At 42.8% G+C, this 14,132-nt stretch overlaps 2 protein-coding genes across 9 annotated transcripts in view; one reads left to right on the forward strand and one right to left on the reverse strand.

Moving 5' to 3' along the window:
• The window catches only part of LOC109061160 (CDAN1-interacting nuclease 1-like), a 790,471-nt gene that overhangs the window by 83,870 nt on the left and 692,469 nt on the right, over positions 1-14,132 (forward strand). The gene's annotated exons all lie outside the window — the stretch shown is intronic.
• The window catches only part of LOC109080805 (homeobox protein Meis2-like), a 61,303-nt gene that overhangs the window by 343 nt on the left and 46,828 nt on the right, over positions 1-14,132 (reverse strand). For 5 of the 7 annotated variants that reach the window (XM_042774531.1, XM_042774530.1, XM_042774535.1 and 2 more), the window contains exons 10-13: positions 4,752-4,810; positions 3,839-3,949; positions 3,241-3,326; positions 1-1,136 (exon numbers count right to left, since the gene is read on the reverse strand). The exon at positions 1-1,136 is cut by the window's left edge and continues 343 nt beyond it. In XM_042774531.1, the coding sequence (XP_042630465.1) occupies positions 3,268-3,326; positions 3,839-3,949; positions 4,752-4,810 (229 nt within the window). In that variant the 3' untranslated portion in view covers positions 1-1,136; positions 3,241-3,267. The remainder of the gene's footprint in view (positions 1,137-3,240; positions 3,327-3,838; positions 3,950-4,751; positions 4,811-14,132) is intronic. The other 2 variants (XM_042774533.1, XM_042774537.1) reach the window with 1 other exon arrangement.

Here is a 14,132-nt window from a genome sequence, read left to right on the forward strand (position 1 = left end):
TTTTTTCTTTTTTTCATCCTTTTAAAGTTTTCCACCGCGTCGCTCGCTTCTCTGCTGTATGTGCCACAGGATTGAGTGTCGTATCGGCAGATATATCGGTCCGCACGCGCTCAGCTGCTGCGGGGTGGTGGGTTCTCGAGGATACACGTCCTTCATAAGGCTCTTACTCTGAGAGTCCCAGATACAAAATTAATAATAATAATAATAATAATAATAATAATAAAAACGTATAAAAGCAACACAATCCAGTGCTTGGGCAATTCAAACGAAGAACTTCACCTACAGGGCAACATTCATTCATGGACCAAAAAATGTTAAATGCGTGACGGAAAAGAGGAGGGGTCTCGTGAAGAGAGCGGGCTTCAGTCGTCGTCATCACCGGTGTGTGGTCCGTGACGGGGCGGATTCACCGTTACTGCCGCGATCGGAGCTCCTCTGCCTCGGGGGTCAGCACACACAGTGTGAAAAACAGGGCAACGATTTACTCTAGGACTAGCTCATGAAACATAAAGTGAGTGAGGATAAAAATGTACAAGATTTAATTTAGTTTCTATGCTTTTATACTACAGTAGTTTGAACTCTTGGAGTCTCTTTTGGCATTTTTTTTTTTTTTTTTTTTTTTTTATCATGATGTGTGTTTGTGTGTGTGTGTATTTTTAATAAGTTGAAACATCCTCTGTTGTTTTGAACAGACACCCAAGACTTTACAAAGTGTTTCTGTCAGCTCTTGGTCCTCCAGCAACAAAAGTAACAAAATTCACAAGATAAAAAGCGATCACGGCTCGTCTGGAATTCCAGGTGAAGCTTCGGATACTTCACCGCATTCGCTTTTCCTTCAAAAATCTTTCGTGGGGTTATTGTCCAGTTCATCCGTGGTGGTATTGGTTGGTTCCCTTCGGTCATGGCCGGTCCAGCAGCGCTGTGGTCAGGGGGTCAGAGGAGTCGTGGTCATTTCTGCTCGAGGAGGGGGTCTCCGTGCATTAGCATGGCCGCACGGGTCGGAGGGTGACGAGGAGCTCGGTGTGACAAACGCAAGAGACGAGGGGCTTTCGGTGGAGGGGGGTGGGTCGGTGATGCCATGCTCATGCCCACAGGACCACGCTGAGGTACGAACTCCCCCGGCACGCCTCGCGGACCTGAGATTCAGAGAAACACACAGTCAGCGGTGCAAGACCAATGCGATCGCAGAGCCCTGATCTAGATTCAGGCCACGCGTGTGCAGCCAATGCGGCTAAAGATATTTCAAACAAAGAGCACACTTGAGCAGAGACATTTGATAACGGCCTGTATCTCTGCTCGGTGCATCGACTTGTGCGCGCCTGTTAGAAGACACCTAGATGTAGCGTTCATTATCCATCTTCAATCACGCAGCAGAACAACACAGCTCAAAATGCATGAATTGTACCTTCTCTGGGAATCAAACCCATGACCTTGGCATTGCGGGCACAATGTAGTGAAGTGATTGTGGAAATAACCCCATAATACTAAAATTATCAGCATTCAGAGCGGTCGAATCCCAGACAAAATTGAGAGACAGAACGAGCTGCGCCACTGCAAACAGATTTAAGTTCCTTTACCAACTTGCTAAATTATTTAGGGGCTGGTTAACAACACACTGGCTCAGGGAACAGTGCAATATCTGCTTTTTATACAGGACAAGATCTTACATTGAGCCGTAGACCATAAAGAAACCTGCGAGGACAGATGCGTGTGTAGAATCAGTGCTGGTGAAATACATTTGTAGCACTGAGCTGCTGAATCCGAACAGTTCATGGAAGTGGAGTCACTAGCAGGACGCCAGTGTTTTGTAACGTGACCCCAGGGGCATTAAAAACAGTCCTTTAAAGGAGGGGACGGGGTCACTCCAAGGTCAGGCACTCACTGCTTACTCACTGTCACAAGTAAAGAGCAGCGCAGGCCAAGTATTTGAGAGGAAACTGCATGCATTCTCCACACATTCATCAGACATGCAAAGAGCTCCGTTAAAATCTCAGCCGGCAGCTGCAGTATAACCATCTTTAAATGTGCAGCAGACGCGTGTGACGCTGTAAACCGCCGTCTAGATCTGCATCCTGCAGTAACAGCACACCTCTCTGAGCGCGCTCCATCGCCGATCATAATTAAACAGCAAATACGGCATATTGTGTGTGTGTGTAATCGAATCAGAGATGGCTAATATTCCTGTGTATTAAGCTATTAATCTAATTGCTCATGAAGCATAAAATATGTTACGTAATTAAATAGTCTCAAAATGATCCCGCGCCGTATTAAAAATTATCCAAGCTGAGCAAATGTTGTCTCTGCGGCTGTTTTAGGGAACACACTCACCACGTTTCCGAGTCTATTAACAAGGGGGTGGGGGGGGCTTCGTCGCAGCATCGCTATGGTGACCTACAGGAAACTGCCGTCTATTTACATATAAAGGGTTCTTTTAATCAAGCAAAGTGTTATTATATTGAGGCTCATTGAGCAGGAAGTAGAGGTGTTAAATAAAATCTTCTCTGCCCTGCCACCTTTGGGACGCCATACGTCTTGATTTCTCAAATGTCAGTGGCGCGGCACCGGCGGGCGTCTTAATCAGACGAGGAGATCTCTGCGTGTACATGCGGTCGTTCTTTAATGCCACCCTCCCGAAGCCCACGCTCTCCCTTCTGCAGATATTCCCATTCCATCTCCCTCCGTTCCCAGTAAAAAAGAAAAGACACGCAGCTTCCCCCGGTGAAGGATGGCTGTGTCACCCGCCGTCTCTATATCTCTCTCCCGGGAGCGTAATGTACTGCACTGCTCCCGTCTTTGCATATAAGATAATTTGGGCATCAATCCTTCCCCTGACGGATTTATGTCACTCTGAGGACAGTTTCACTTCTCCTTTTTTATCGCTTCACTGGAGCCCGCTTAATTTCACCCCGTCATATTCTACCTCAGGAGATGCCATTCCCCCCAAATGTCTAACATTTGCATTGGCCGCATGAGACATGGAGCACGGCGCCGCTGCAGCGATAAATAAATTCCACTTTAGTGCCTTTCTGCCTTGTTTTTGTTCCAGGCCGTCCTGGAAACATCGCTCGAGCGCGGCTCACCTGACTCATTCTCCTGCCCTGATGTTTAGCATTCGCAGGGTGTCTGTAAAGCGGAGCGTCTGTGGTGTTATTTTGGGTTTTCAGGGGAATTCTGACAGGAAATGGACAGGAAAGACTCTTGAAAGAAAGGCGGAGGAAGAAAGAGTCCCAGTGTACTTACTTCCCCCTTTTCTTTACTGTACAGCCGTTACATGTAGTGCCACTGGCCGTCCATGCCCATATTCATGCCCATGCCACTCATAGGACCTGCAGAGACAAACAACACAGACATCAGTGCCCAGCAGAGCCCAACATCCCAAACACACAGAGCAAACTGACAACAACCCAAAGAACTCCGGTCCTGCTCAGAGGTTGCTTAGTATAAGGGTTTTTGATTTAGTCTTCCTAAATGTTAGTTAAAATGAATATGGATAGCAGCTGAGATCATTTGATCATCTGAAGAGAGAGGAGTCTTTTGATTGCAGACGTCTGAGCAGTCAGAGATATTTTCTCTCCTGAATCTCACTCTATGCGTTACTGGAAGAGAAACCTTCTAGAACCAGGAGTCCCCAATTTACTAAGAGTGTCCAATCCTGCTCCTGGAGATCAACTGTCCTGCAAACACACCTAAACCAGCTGGTCAAGGTCTTCAGGATTACTAGGTGTGTTAGAACCGGTTGTGGCTAAACTCTGCAGGACATTGGCCTTTCCGGATCAGAACTGGACACCCCTGGTTTAAAAGAACCAAACGAGATGTTGAAGAGGTGACAGCATCTCACCTGCCGGCCGGATGCCCATGTGTTGCTGTCCGTCCAGCACGAAGCTGCCCATGGGCTGCCCCTCCGGACTGTACGCCGCTCCCTGGCTCACTGAAGGATCAAGAAGAAAACCTGAGTGAAGTCAAACGTGGACACCAGGGGAAGAAGAGAGAAGACACACCAGACAATCAGCGATTATCCCAGCAGCAGCCCAAACACGATGAGCTGTTCATCAACCACACACACACACACACACACACACACACACACACACACGCCATTCTCCAACGTATGCATCAAAAATAGATGAGTTCTCAAAGCCAAAATAACTGTCCAGCAGCACTCAATGATTCTATCTCTTGACTTGCTTCACTGGTCTTGGGTTCAGGAGATCATAGCGTGTCAGAGATCTAGACACCACACAGTGGTACTAAAGCTGTCGCTGCAACTGTGCGTGAAGATCAGCATCTACATTCATCAGTGAAAACACCACTGCTACATGACCTGTACATTTCACTCAGACGTTTACTGTTTATCCCAGTGTTCACTGCAGAAATCCTAATAAATCATCTCTTACTCAAATCATCACAACTTCAGAGCAGCGAGAAACATTATCAAGCCATCAGTAACTCAAAAACTACAGAATCCCCCTCATGTCTCTGGTGTGAATTTGTGAATGGTTATACAAATCGCTTTCTAATGTACCATAACACAAAGAGAAATGGTGAAACGCTCCCGAATTACTGTAAAGTTCTCCGGTGGCCAATTAGTATTGAGATATGCTAATGTCCCTCTAACCAGCGAGATGGAGAAACATCCAATTAGATTCAATCTGCTCTCATTGTACCGTAGACGTGGGAGAGACGTGCTCAAGGACTCTCAAGTGAGACACAAACAGTGTTGAGAACATCAGAGAAGATGAGATGATGTTTACCTGCTCGATTTGACTGGTCAATCATGGGCTGCACTATTCTTCTTCTGGCATTAATGAACCTGAAAACACAGGAGAAAAACAAGACCCATTACATCACCTGCCATCACAAACCCAACATGTGGCTGATATTGAACACTTAGTATTAGTAGCATTAGCAGTTAGCAGTATTGTAGCACTCCAGTACGAACCCACCAGAGTCAAAGATCATATTTCTGGAGCATTTAGACTCGGCCTGGAGTTGGATTCGAATGAGCTGGTCTTGGCTAATCATAAAAGATTTGGTTTTGGACATCTGAGATGGACTCGTCTAGTCTACTCAAGTACTGTCAGTCCAGATAAACCAGAAAACAACATACACGCTCAAACTCAGGAGTTCAGGAAGGTTTGTATTTGATGAATTTGAGATTATTTTAATAAATGAAAGTGTCTGAGTAGTTCATCAAAGCTCTGCCCGCAGAAAGACACAACACAAACGAGATCTGGAATGGTTTCTCCAAGGCAACAATCAGATAAGTGGAGATGTTTCTGAAGTCTCCTGCTTCTCAACACATAATCTCACATGAGATCTCAACAACACGCTCAGATCTGCCAAGAGAGCTCACAACCATTGCTCTTCAAATGATCTGAGCTGTTCTCCAGGTTCATTTTAAAGCTCTATACTCTTCTAGAGAAACTTCATCAAACTCAGAACCCGCGCCTCACACATGCACAAACATTATTCTTCATGTGTTAGCGCTCACAAGACGTTCAGAAGGAGCCTGAAGTTTGCGAGGCCCTGTGAGTGGGTCCCCTGCCCCCTGGTAAGGGCCCGTGGCAGGGGTCTCTCTCCTCTCCAGCTGTCTGTAAATGAGCTCCAGGCTTTCAGCAGCTATTGTTTTGTCAGCGAGGCCATCAATTAGCCTGTCTGAAGTTTTATCACCAGCACAGCGGCAAATAAGCACAGCTCCACAAAACCTCTCCTGCAGCTTTTGAGCGCCGGGCCGCTGGGGTCATCGGGAGGTCAGTGCCAGCCCAGGGAACCGTTTTAATGCAGAATGGGCCGTGTCAAAGGCAAAACGGCCGCTCCGCGCCGGGAGAGACCCGTACTAAAGGAGCGAGCATTAAAGGCCCCCACATGTGTTTGATATTAGAGCGAGGGTTCGGATCATGCTGGGGCTATCCCGCATGAAAGAAGCGGGCGAGCGCACACAGGGCGACTCTATGGGACCGGTCATTAGATACAAGCAGGACTGGAATCAATTTGAGCTCTAATCCCTCCTGAAGCCGCCGTACATGCTCTTACCTTCCATTAACTTAAACACCCACAATCTGTGCTTGCACAATGACACGCTGAAGTTCACTACACGCACAGCTGGGAAAAGAGGAATAAGTTTGCTTTCTTTGTCTGAAAGACAGGAGCACTGAGCAACCGACACTCAGATACGACTGAATGACAGAAGTGTGGGAATCAAGATCATCTGTCACACGAACACACACCTGTACCATTCATCACACACTCACACATTTATTAAATAAACAGCACTAATTTACTATTGGGCTCTATGGAATATTTGTGATCCATGTGTCCGTCATGTTACCCTGTGGTCAAATATTTGTGTTAACTGTACAGACGGTTCCCTTCCAATTTATTTTTAAGAGAAAGAGAAATTAATACTTTTATTCAGCACGGATCCATTAAAAGACATTTATAATGTTACAAAATATTTCTATTTCAAGTAAATGCTGTTCTTTTGAACTTTCTATTCATCAAATAATCCTGAAAAATAAAATGTATTACAGTTTCTACAAAAAATATGAAGCAGCACAGCTGTGTTCAACATTGATTATATATATATGATAGAATGATTTCAGATCACAGCTTTGATCATTTTAACAGATATTCACTTAGAAAAAAAGATCACAGCTTTGATCATTTTAACAGATATTCACTTAGAAAACAGCTGTTTTAAATTGTAATAATATTTCATAATATTACTATTTTTACTTTATTTTGATCAAATAAATGCAGCCTTGGTGAGCAGATTTCTTTCAGAAACAGAATTCCAGAAAAATATGTTGCCGACCTAAACTTCATTTATTTGCTGTATTTGCTGGCCAGTAAGTAGTAGTAAGCAGTATAACATAAGTTTAGTCAGCCGTTATCACAAAATAAACACCTGATCCTGATTATACATTATCACTTAAATTATATTTTATATATTATATAAAACAATAAATGCCTTATAAACAAGAAATACCAAAGAGAGAGACAGAAGAGTGATTTATGAATTTCTTTAAGAGTAGCTGCTGGGACTGACTGACCTCTTACACACACACACACACACACACACACACACACACATGCACACACACACACGCACACACACACACACGCACACACACACACACACACACGCACACACACACACACACACACATTGTATAACACACACATGCACATGCACACACACAAACACACACACACACATGCACACTCACCAACACTGTTGCACACAGTACACCACTGCACACACACACACACACACACACACGCACACACACACACACACACACACACAGTGTCTGTTTTGCCTCTCCAAACTGTTGCCACAGTAACCCTGCAGGAGCGGCCCAGCAGCACTGTGCATTTTATCAGTGTGAGTAAAGCCAATTGAGATTATCAGTGCTGCCTCTGATAACAGTTTCACCTCCTCCCATGAGCTGCTAATGGGGTGTGCTTAGAACAACACCCGCCAGCACGCACACACACACACACACACACACACACTGCATTCTGACCACACAACACCACAAACTCAGGCTTTTATTTCTGTCTACAAATTTTGATTTATATTTTTCACAACACATATAAAATAAAACATTTAATGGATACTTAACATAATTAATTAGTTATAGAGACATAAAACAAATATAAACACACAAAAAAATTACAAACAACAAATCAAATGTACCAAATACTAAAGATATGCCAAAAAAAAATAAAATAAATAAACAGTAAAACATAGCTTACATAAATATTGAACTAATAGTCGTTATGATGATTCAGTACATCTATCTGTTAGAGTCTTTACTGAAGCTGCATAAACTACAGCAGAGGAACTGAACCCCCAGAAACACACACACACACACACACACACACACACACACACACACACACCCGCCCTCTGCATGGGAACCCCATGCTGTCTTCAAACAAATAATTAAAGGAGGGGTGAAGGGTCACGGCAGGGTCATTTCTCTGGATATGCCACAGAATGTGTCCTTTACTGCCGCTCACAACAAAGACAAACACTCCATGAGACGCAGCACAGAATATTCAATGCTCTGAAGTCCCTTACACACGCTGTGTGCTCCTGACTCTCGGTCTGCAAGCGCATGAGAAAAAATAATTAAAATCGTTCCACTTTACACTAGCAGGGTCCCATTCCCTTTTAAAATAAAAGTCAAAATCAAATGTTCTTTTGAAGAACTATTAATCTGGGATAAACTAGTAATTAGCATGCAATAACTAGGTAGATTTAAACAAACTGAATATCTGTAATGCCCCTCTAAAATAATGATTTTAGTTTGTCTCTTTTCAGCGATCTCAACCTTCAATGAAAACAAACAACAGTCTCATCATAACATAAGCTGTTGAACTGATTTATGAAATTCACTGGAGAACATCTTACTTATTAACTCATTTTAATTACTCAAAAATAATTTAAAATTAAATTAAAAAAATTATAATATATATATATATATATATATATATGCAATATGTTATAATATTTGCACAAAAAAACTTATATTATATTATATTACACTTATATTTATAAATTATACTTAAACTTATATTGATAATGTTTACAATTAAATAATCACATTTGCTTTTTGTTGACTTCATTTAACAACTCTTTTATTATATTCATTAAAAAAAATACATACATACATATATATATAAATAATGAAAAAAAAATACAAAAAAAAACAAGTAAAAGGGGTACATATATATATATATAGCATAAATAGAGCTGTGTTATGTTGTAAAAATATATATATATATTGTTGTAAAGGATTTTAAACTGTCTAACTGTACTTAGGTCAAATTCTGCTAAAAGTATTGCAACAAAAGTACAGTTTAACATTGTAAAAAAGGAAAAATTCCTTTTTTTATTGCCCTTTTTTGTGCCCTGTTGGTGCAAGTCTTCCTGTCTCCTGGTTTCATAAAGCACATGTGTAATCAGACAGTGCAAACACACATGGACTCGCTGCGGCGGTGAGTTATGGACTCAGGACTGCAGGAGGCCACTTGACCTCGCTCTAGCGTGGAGCTGCACCAACATCCACAAACCTCACTTCAAACACACCTTCAGCAGCCAAACTCTCGTGAGAGACAGGCCGCGAGTCTCAGGGGCCGATCGTGGAATTCCTGACAAAGAGCAGGAGTCACGTGCTTCAGTGTGTGTGTGTGTGTGTGTGTGTGTGTGAATGTGAGCCATGCCACACTGTCCTGCTGCCACACCTGGTAACTGGCCCTGTCATCAGCATTCCTTTCCTGAAAACCCCAAACCAAACCGCCCTCATCTGGACGCTGGCCAGCAGCGCTCGCCCGGCCCCGGCCAATCCTGACAGGAGGGTGAGACCAGAGCTCGGCCATTCGGGAACAGGGTCACTGGTTTGACGGGAAGGCACGTTCATGAGCCTCTGAAGCTGCGAGGATTCAAACCCAGCACACCCACATCACCACACATCTGCTCGTCAATAAAAACATCCCGTCCTGCCAGAAAAACAGACCCAACCAACCAAAACTAATGAAGTTACTCTTTAATGAGACTCAAAAACAAACAAACAGATAATGAAATAAACAGAGAAAACAGCAGCGGCTCGAGGGAGGAAGCGGACAGCGCCGCCGTCAACTTTGACCCAGGAAGTGTGCGCAGATTAACACGGGCCGCACAGGTTTAATCAAAGCAAACAATTCCTCAATTTACACCCACTAACCGGGTCAGATGTGTGTCCACAGGCCAAACACACACCAGAGCTGTCTGTCCATTTATCACAGAGACACACTGTCTCTCTCTCTCTCTCTCTCTCTTCTTTAAGTTGGTGAGACGAGCATTACCTCATCAACACCTCAACCAACTTCAGACTAACTTCAAATTGGCGAGTGTGTATGTGTGTGTGTGTGTGTGTGTGTGTGTGTGTGTGTGTTTACATAGTTTTGTGCGGTGGGAGAGGAAGAGTGTTTCATTCTGTGTGTGTCCTCCAGCTGTCTCACTCTCTGCTGTCTTCAGTGCAGCTCTCGAGGAGGTTTCTGTCTGTCTCTGTGCTCTGGGTTCTGGGGTGCAGAACTCATTAAAACCCCGGTGGAAAACCAGACTCAGACTTATATGTTTGTTTCGCAAACTGACACGATTTAACGAGCTGCTAATTAAAATAAATCAATAGCACTGCGGCACCGACTCATCCTCGCTGTCGCTCTCTCTGGATTGAGTTTTCCTCGGATGGACTTCTGCGTGTTCCTGATCACGTCCCGCACGGACACGACATCCTGAGCAGCATCAGCGCACCAGTTTTGTTCATAGAAATCATAGGTTTTCTCCATAGTTGATTTTAGGAAGCGTACCCCTGATTGGCTGTATGGTGGCGGGCTCTACATGCACTTGGAGACAGCGGAGAGTCCGGAGGGTCCGAGTCGACCCAGCTGTCAGCTGTCCGTCAAACACCTGGGCCAGGAAGAGCCGCTTGTTGCTCCTTTGATCCGGCGAGTAGCAGCTGCTGGTTTGTACGGCGAGACTTTGTTCTGGCAGTTCTGCTGTCTCTCTGTCCTGCGGCACAACAGCAGCCGATCTACCACACGAGAAACACCTCTCCACTTTCACTGACTGCATCAGCAAGCTCTGACAACCGCGGCAGGTTTGTCTTGGCCCCGGTAAAGCTCACAGACATCTGATGCTGCGTCCTTAAAGACATGATAGTCAGGGCTCAAATCAGAGCCAAAGACGCCCCGGGCATCAACACACCTGTGTGAGGAGCCTCTCTCTCTCTCTCCCTCAGCACCTTTGCTCTGCACTGTTTTAAAGTAGTTTCTGATTATCACAGACGCTCGTCAGCATTCTGACCCGACACGAGGCTTTCTCTCTCCGGGGAGATGTTGGTACTTTGTTTCAGGGTCTCAGGAAAAGTGCTGTTTTAATTTATTTGATTTTTTGAGTAATTTTTTTGAAAAGAAATCATTTACATTTATGCATTTGGCAGACACTTTTACCCAATGCAACTTGCATTGCATTCAAGATATGTATTTTATCAGTTCATGCATTCCTTGGGAATCAAAGCCACAAGCATCTACTGTTTAAGCTACAGGAATGCTGGAAGAAATCAGACTGTCCTTCCTCAAATCCAAAGTACTGTATACTACGGACACTGGAGACATCTGTAATGTGTCCCATCTAATATGTAGAGTAATTATTTTTAATGTATGCATTTGGCAGACACTTTTACCCAAAGCAACAAACATTGCATTTAAGGTATACATTTACATTTTATAATTCCTTGCTTTCCCTGGGAATCGAACCCATGACCTTCACGTTACTAGCCCATCCTCTACTGTTTGAGCATCAGGAAAGCCTGTATTGAAATTATTACACATATTAGTAAATATGGGCCTACACTACAGCATTGCACAGTGCAATAGTTATTTATCATTATACCCCTAAACTAAATGTAATTATTAACTGAATTAAACCTAAATTATTTGGAATATATAATTGCAAAATCTGCACTGTAATTTTGAATTAACTGTGTTACTTCTTAGTAATTATTTGTGAAATTTACTAGCAATTTCAGAGTGAAAATTGTTTCAAAGTAAATCCTACACTATTTTTTTTCAGTCTTAACAGCATTTTCCGCATTTTCTCAAAAGAAGAATCAATTATTTTTGTTTTCAAATAATTGTTTGAACGTAACAGTGATGAACAGAGACACACAAATGACTTATTGCTTAGAAAATCAAGTGTTTTTTTCTTCCACACGGGGACACACACACGAGCGCTGCTGTACACACGTTGGAGGGTAACGCTGGTTAATGTGGAGTGTAAGTTCTGCTGCAGGGCACCTGCGCCCGAGATCTGCCCGTCATCAGTGAAACCTCTCAATTAACCTCCTTTCACTTACTGCCGCCTGCGAGGACTCTGTCATTACCCTCCACACCCCGTCACCCCATTCAGTCTCAGAATCAGCCCATTCTCTCAGACGCTCAAGGGGCCCTCTCTGTATGTCTCTCTGTCTCCTCCAGAGACACGTCTCTCGCTGTGTGGAAACTGATAATGAGAGACAAGAGCTCACTGGAGTGTCCACTGAGAGCCAGTCAAAGAGACGTTTAAAGGAGCCTGGGTTTATATATTTTTGACCTGATCCGAGTCTGTGTGTGTGAAGACGGTTTGGAGCGAGTCCAGTATTTGTGTCGTGTTCTGGCATCATTTCTGCTGCTACTTCATCCAGAACACCTCGGCTCGCTGGCACGACACGCTTCAATAAACAAACCTGAAGTATTAATTTATGATAGCGCTGCTGGCGTGGAGCTCACAGCACTGGCCATAAATTGATTTTCAGGAAAATTGATCTCAGGTAAGAGGACGTGTTTGAGACTGGAAGAATGAATGAGAGAGACGTGATCAGGTTTGGAGTCTCACACCCAAAAACACTGGTTGATGCCTCATTATTTTTGTTAAAGTTGAAAGATCAAGGGCTTCCAGTGTTACTTTAAAAAAAAAAAAAAATTATACAAATATTTTCCTTTTAGGAAATATGTTTATCAAAAACTACAAGCTGGTGTCATCCTGACTTACAGCTTCATATAGGCTAAATCTCTAACACTGTTACACATCAGCGCCTTTATTTATTTACTATTAAATTAATTGGATATTTATTCATAATTAAATTAACAAAATCACATACTGGCTGTGAACAAAATCACACACACACACACACACACACACACACACACACACACACACACACACACACACACACACACACACACACACACACACACACACACACACACACACACACACACACACACAATCATTCAGACAATCCCCAAATTTTGGTTGCAAAAATTGCAACCTTATATAAAAATAAAATAAATTTAAGTTTTTCACAAATACAAGCTGGTTCTAGATTCAGTGACAGCTTAATTTTTTGCAAAATCTGCTATTCTGTTACCCATTGGTGGCCTTATTTACTTTTTATTTATTAAATTTTAATTCAATTTTAATTCATTTATTAATTCATTTATTTAATTCATTTATTGTTTACTAGTTTTGAAGCTGCTTTGAAAAAATAAAGATGAAAATGCAAGAAAATAACAAAATCAGCTGAAAAAATCACAACCCGGTATAACATAATAAATACATTTTCTTATGGAAAATAATAAGTTTACAACAAATAACAAAAACTGCAACACTGTTACCTATTAGAACTCTTATTTGTATCTATATTTATTTATATAATTTAAAATAATTTAAAATGTTTTTTTTTTTCCCCCAAGAAAATATCTATCACAGCTGTGTATGAACTGTTTTCAGACATTTTCCAAAATTTATTTGCAAAACTTGCAACTGTATATGACATAAATAATAAATAATAAATGAAGGTTCAGCAGATGATTTTACCGGCCAAAAAAAGAAGTTATTTTGAGGCCTTTTTTGTGACGAGTGAAGTAACGTACAGAATCCCACAAACCTGTTCAGTCTGAAACAGATAAACTCGTTCCTTCAAATCCTGATTGTCAGTAGTTCTTCTCTCCGAAGCCTCCCTCTCTTTCTTTTTCCTCTTAACTTCCTCTGAGCTCACGCTATGTTCATCTGCAGCGTCAGCAGAAAGACGCCCCGCTCACTCGCTCTCTCTCTCAGGCTTTATTTCACTAATGTGGGCTGTATTTCCCTCATCCTCGGCGTGAGCAGCAGCAGATCTGGCTCTCTATAAATAACTGGAAAAAGCCAACTGATCCGTCTGAGAGTGAAACACAGGAAGCTCTCAGCCACACATCCTCCACAGGACCGGCCGAGCCGAACACAACCAAAACAGTCTCGCTTCTCCTGCGCCTGTGAGACGAGAGACGGCTGTCCTGTGCTGGATTCCACACATATGAAGTCCCACTATCAGAGCAGTGAACACTGAAGCACAGCGGCAGCTCATAAACACAGTCTTGGCAGCACAGACTTTATATTTCAGCTTTAAGTGGGTTTCCCTTTTACAAGCCAGAGCCCAGAGACGGATGGGAAGGGTGAGTGCACATTTATTTTTCAGTGATATAAAAAGAGCACGGAGCTCAGCGCTACTCCTGTCCGTGACATCCCTCCTCGTTTGCAGCTTCTCATTAACAAACAATACTGC

This window comes from Cyprinus carpio, chromosome A17 (assembly GCF_018340385.1).
Source record: "Cyprinus carpio isolate SPL01 chromosome A17, ASM1834038v1, whole genome shotgun sequence".
Classification (NCBI taxonomy): domain Eukaryota; kingdom Metazoa; phylum Chordata; class Actinopteri; order Cypriniformes; family Cyprinidae; genus Cyprinus; species Cyprinus carpio.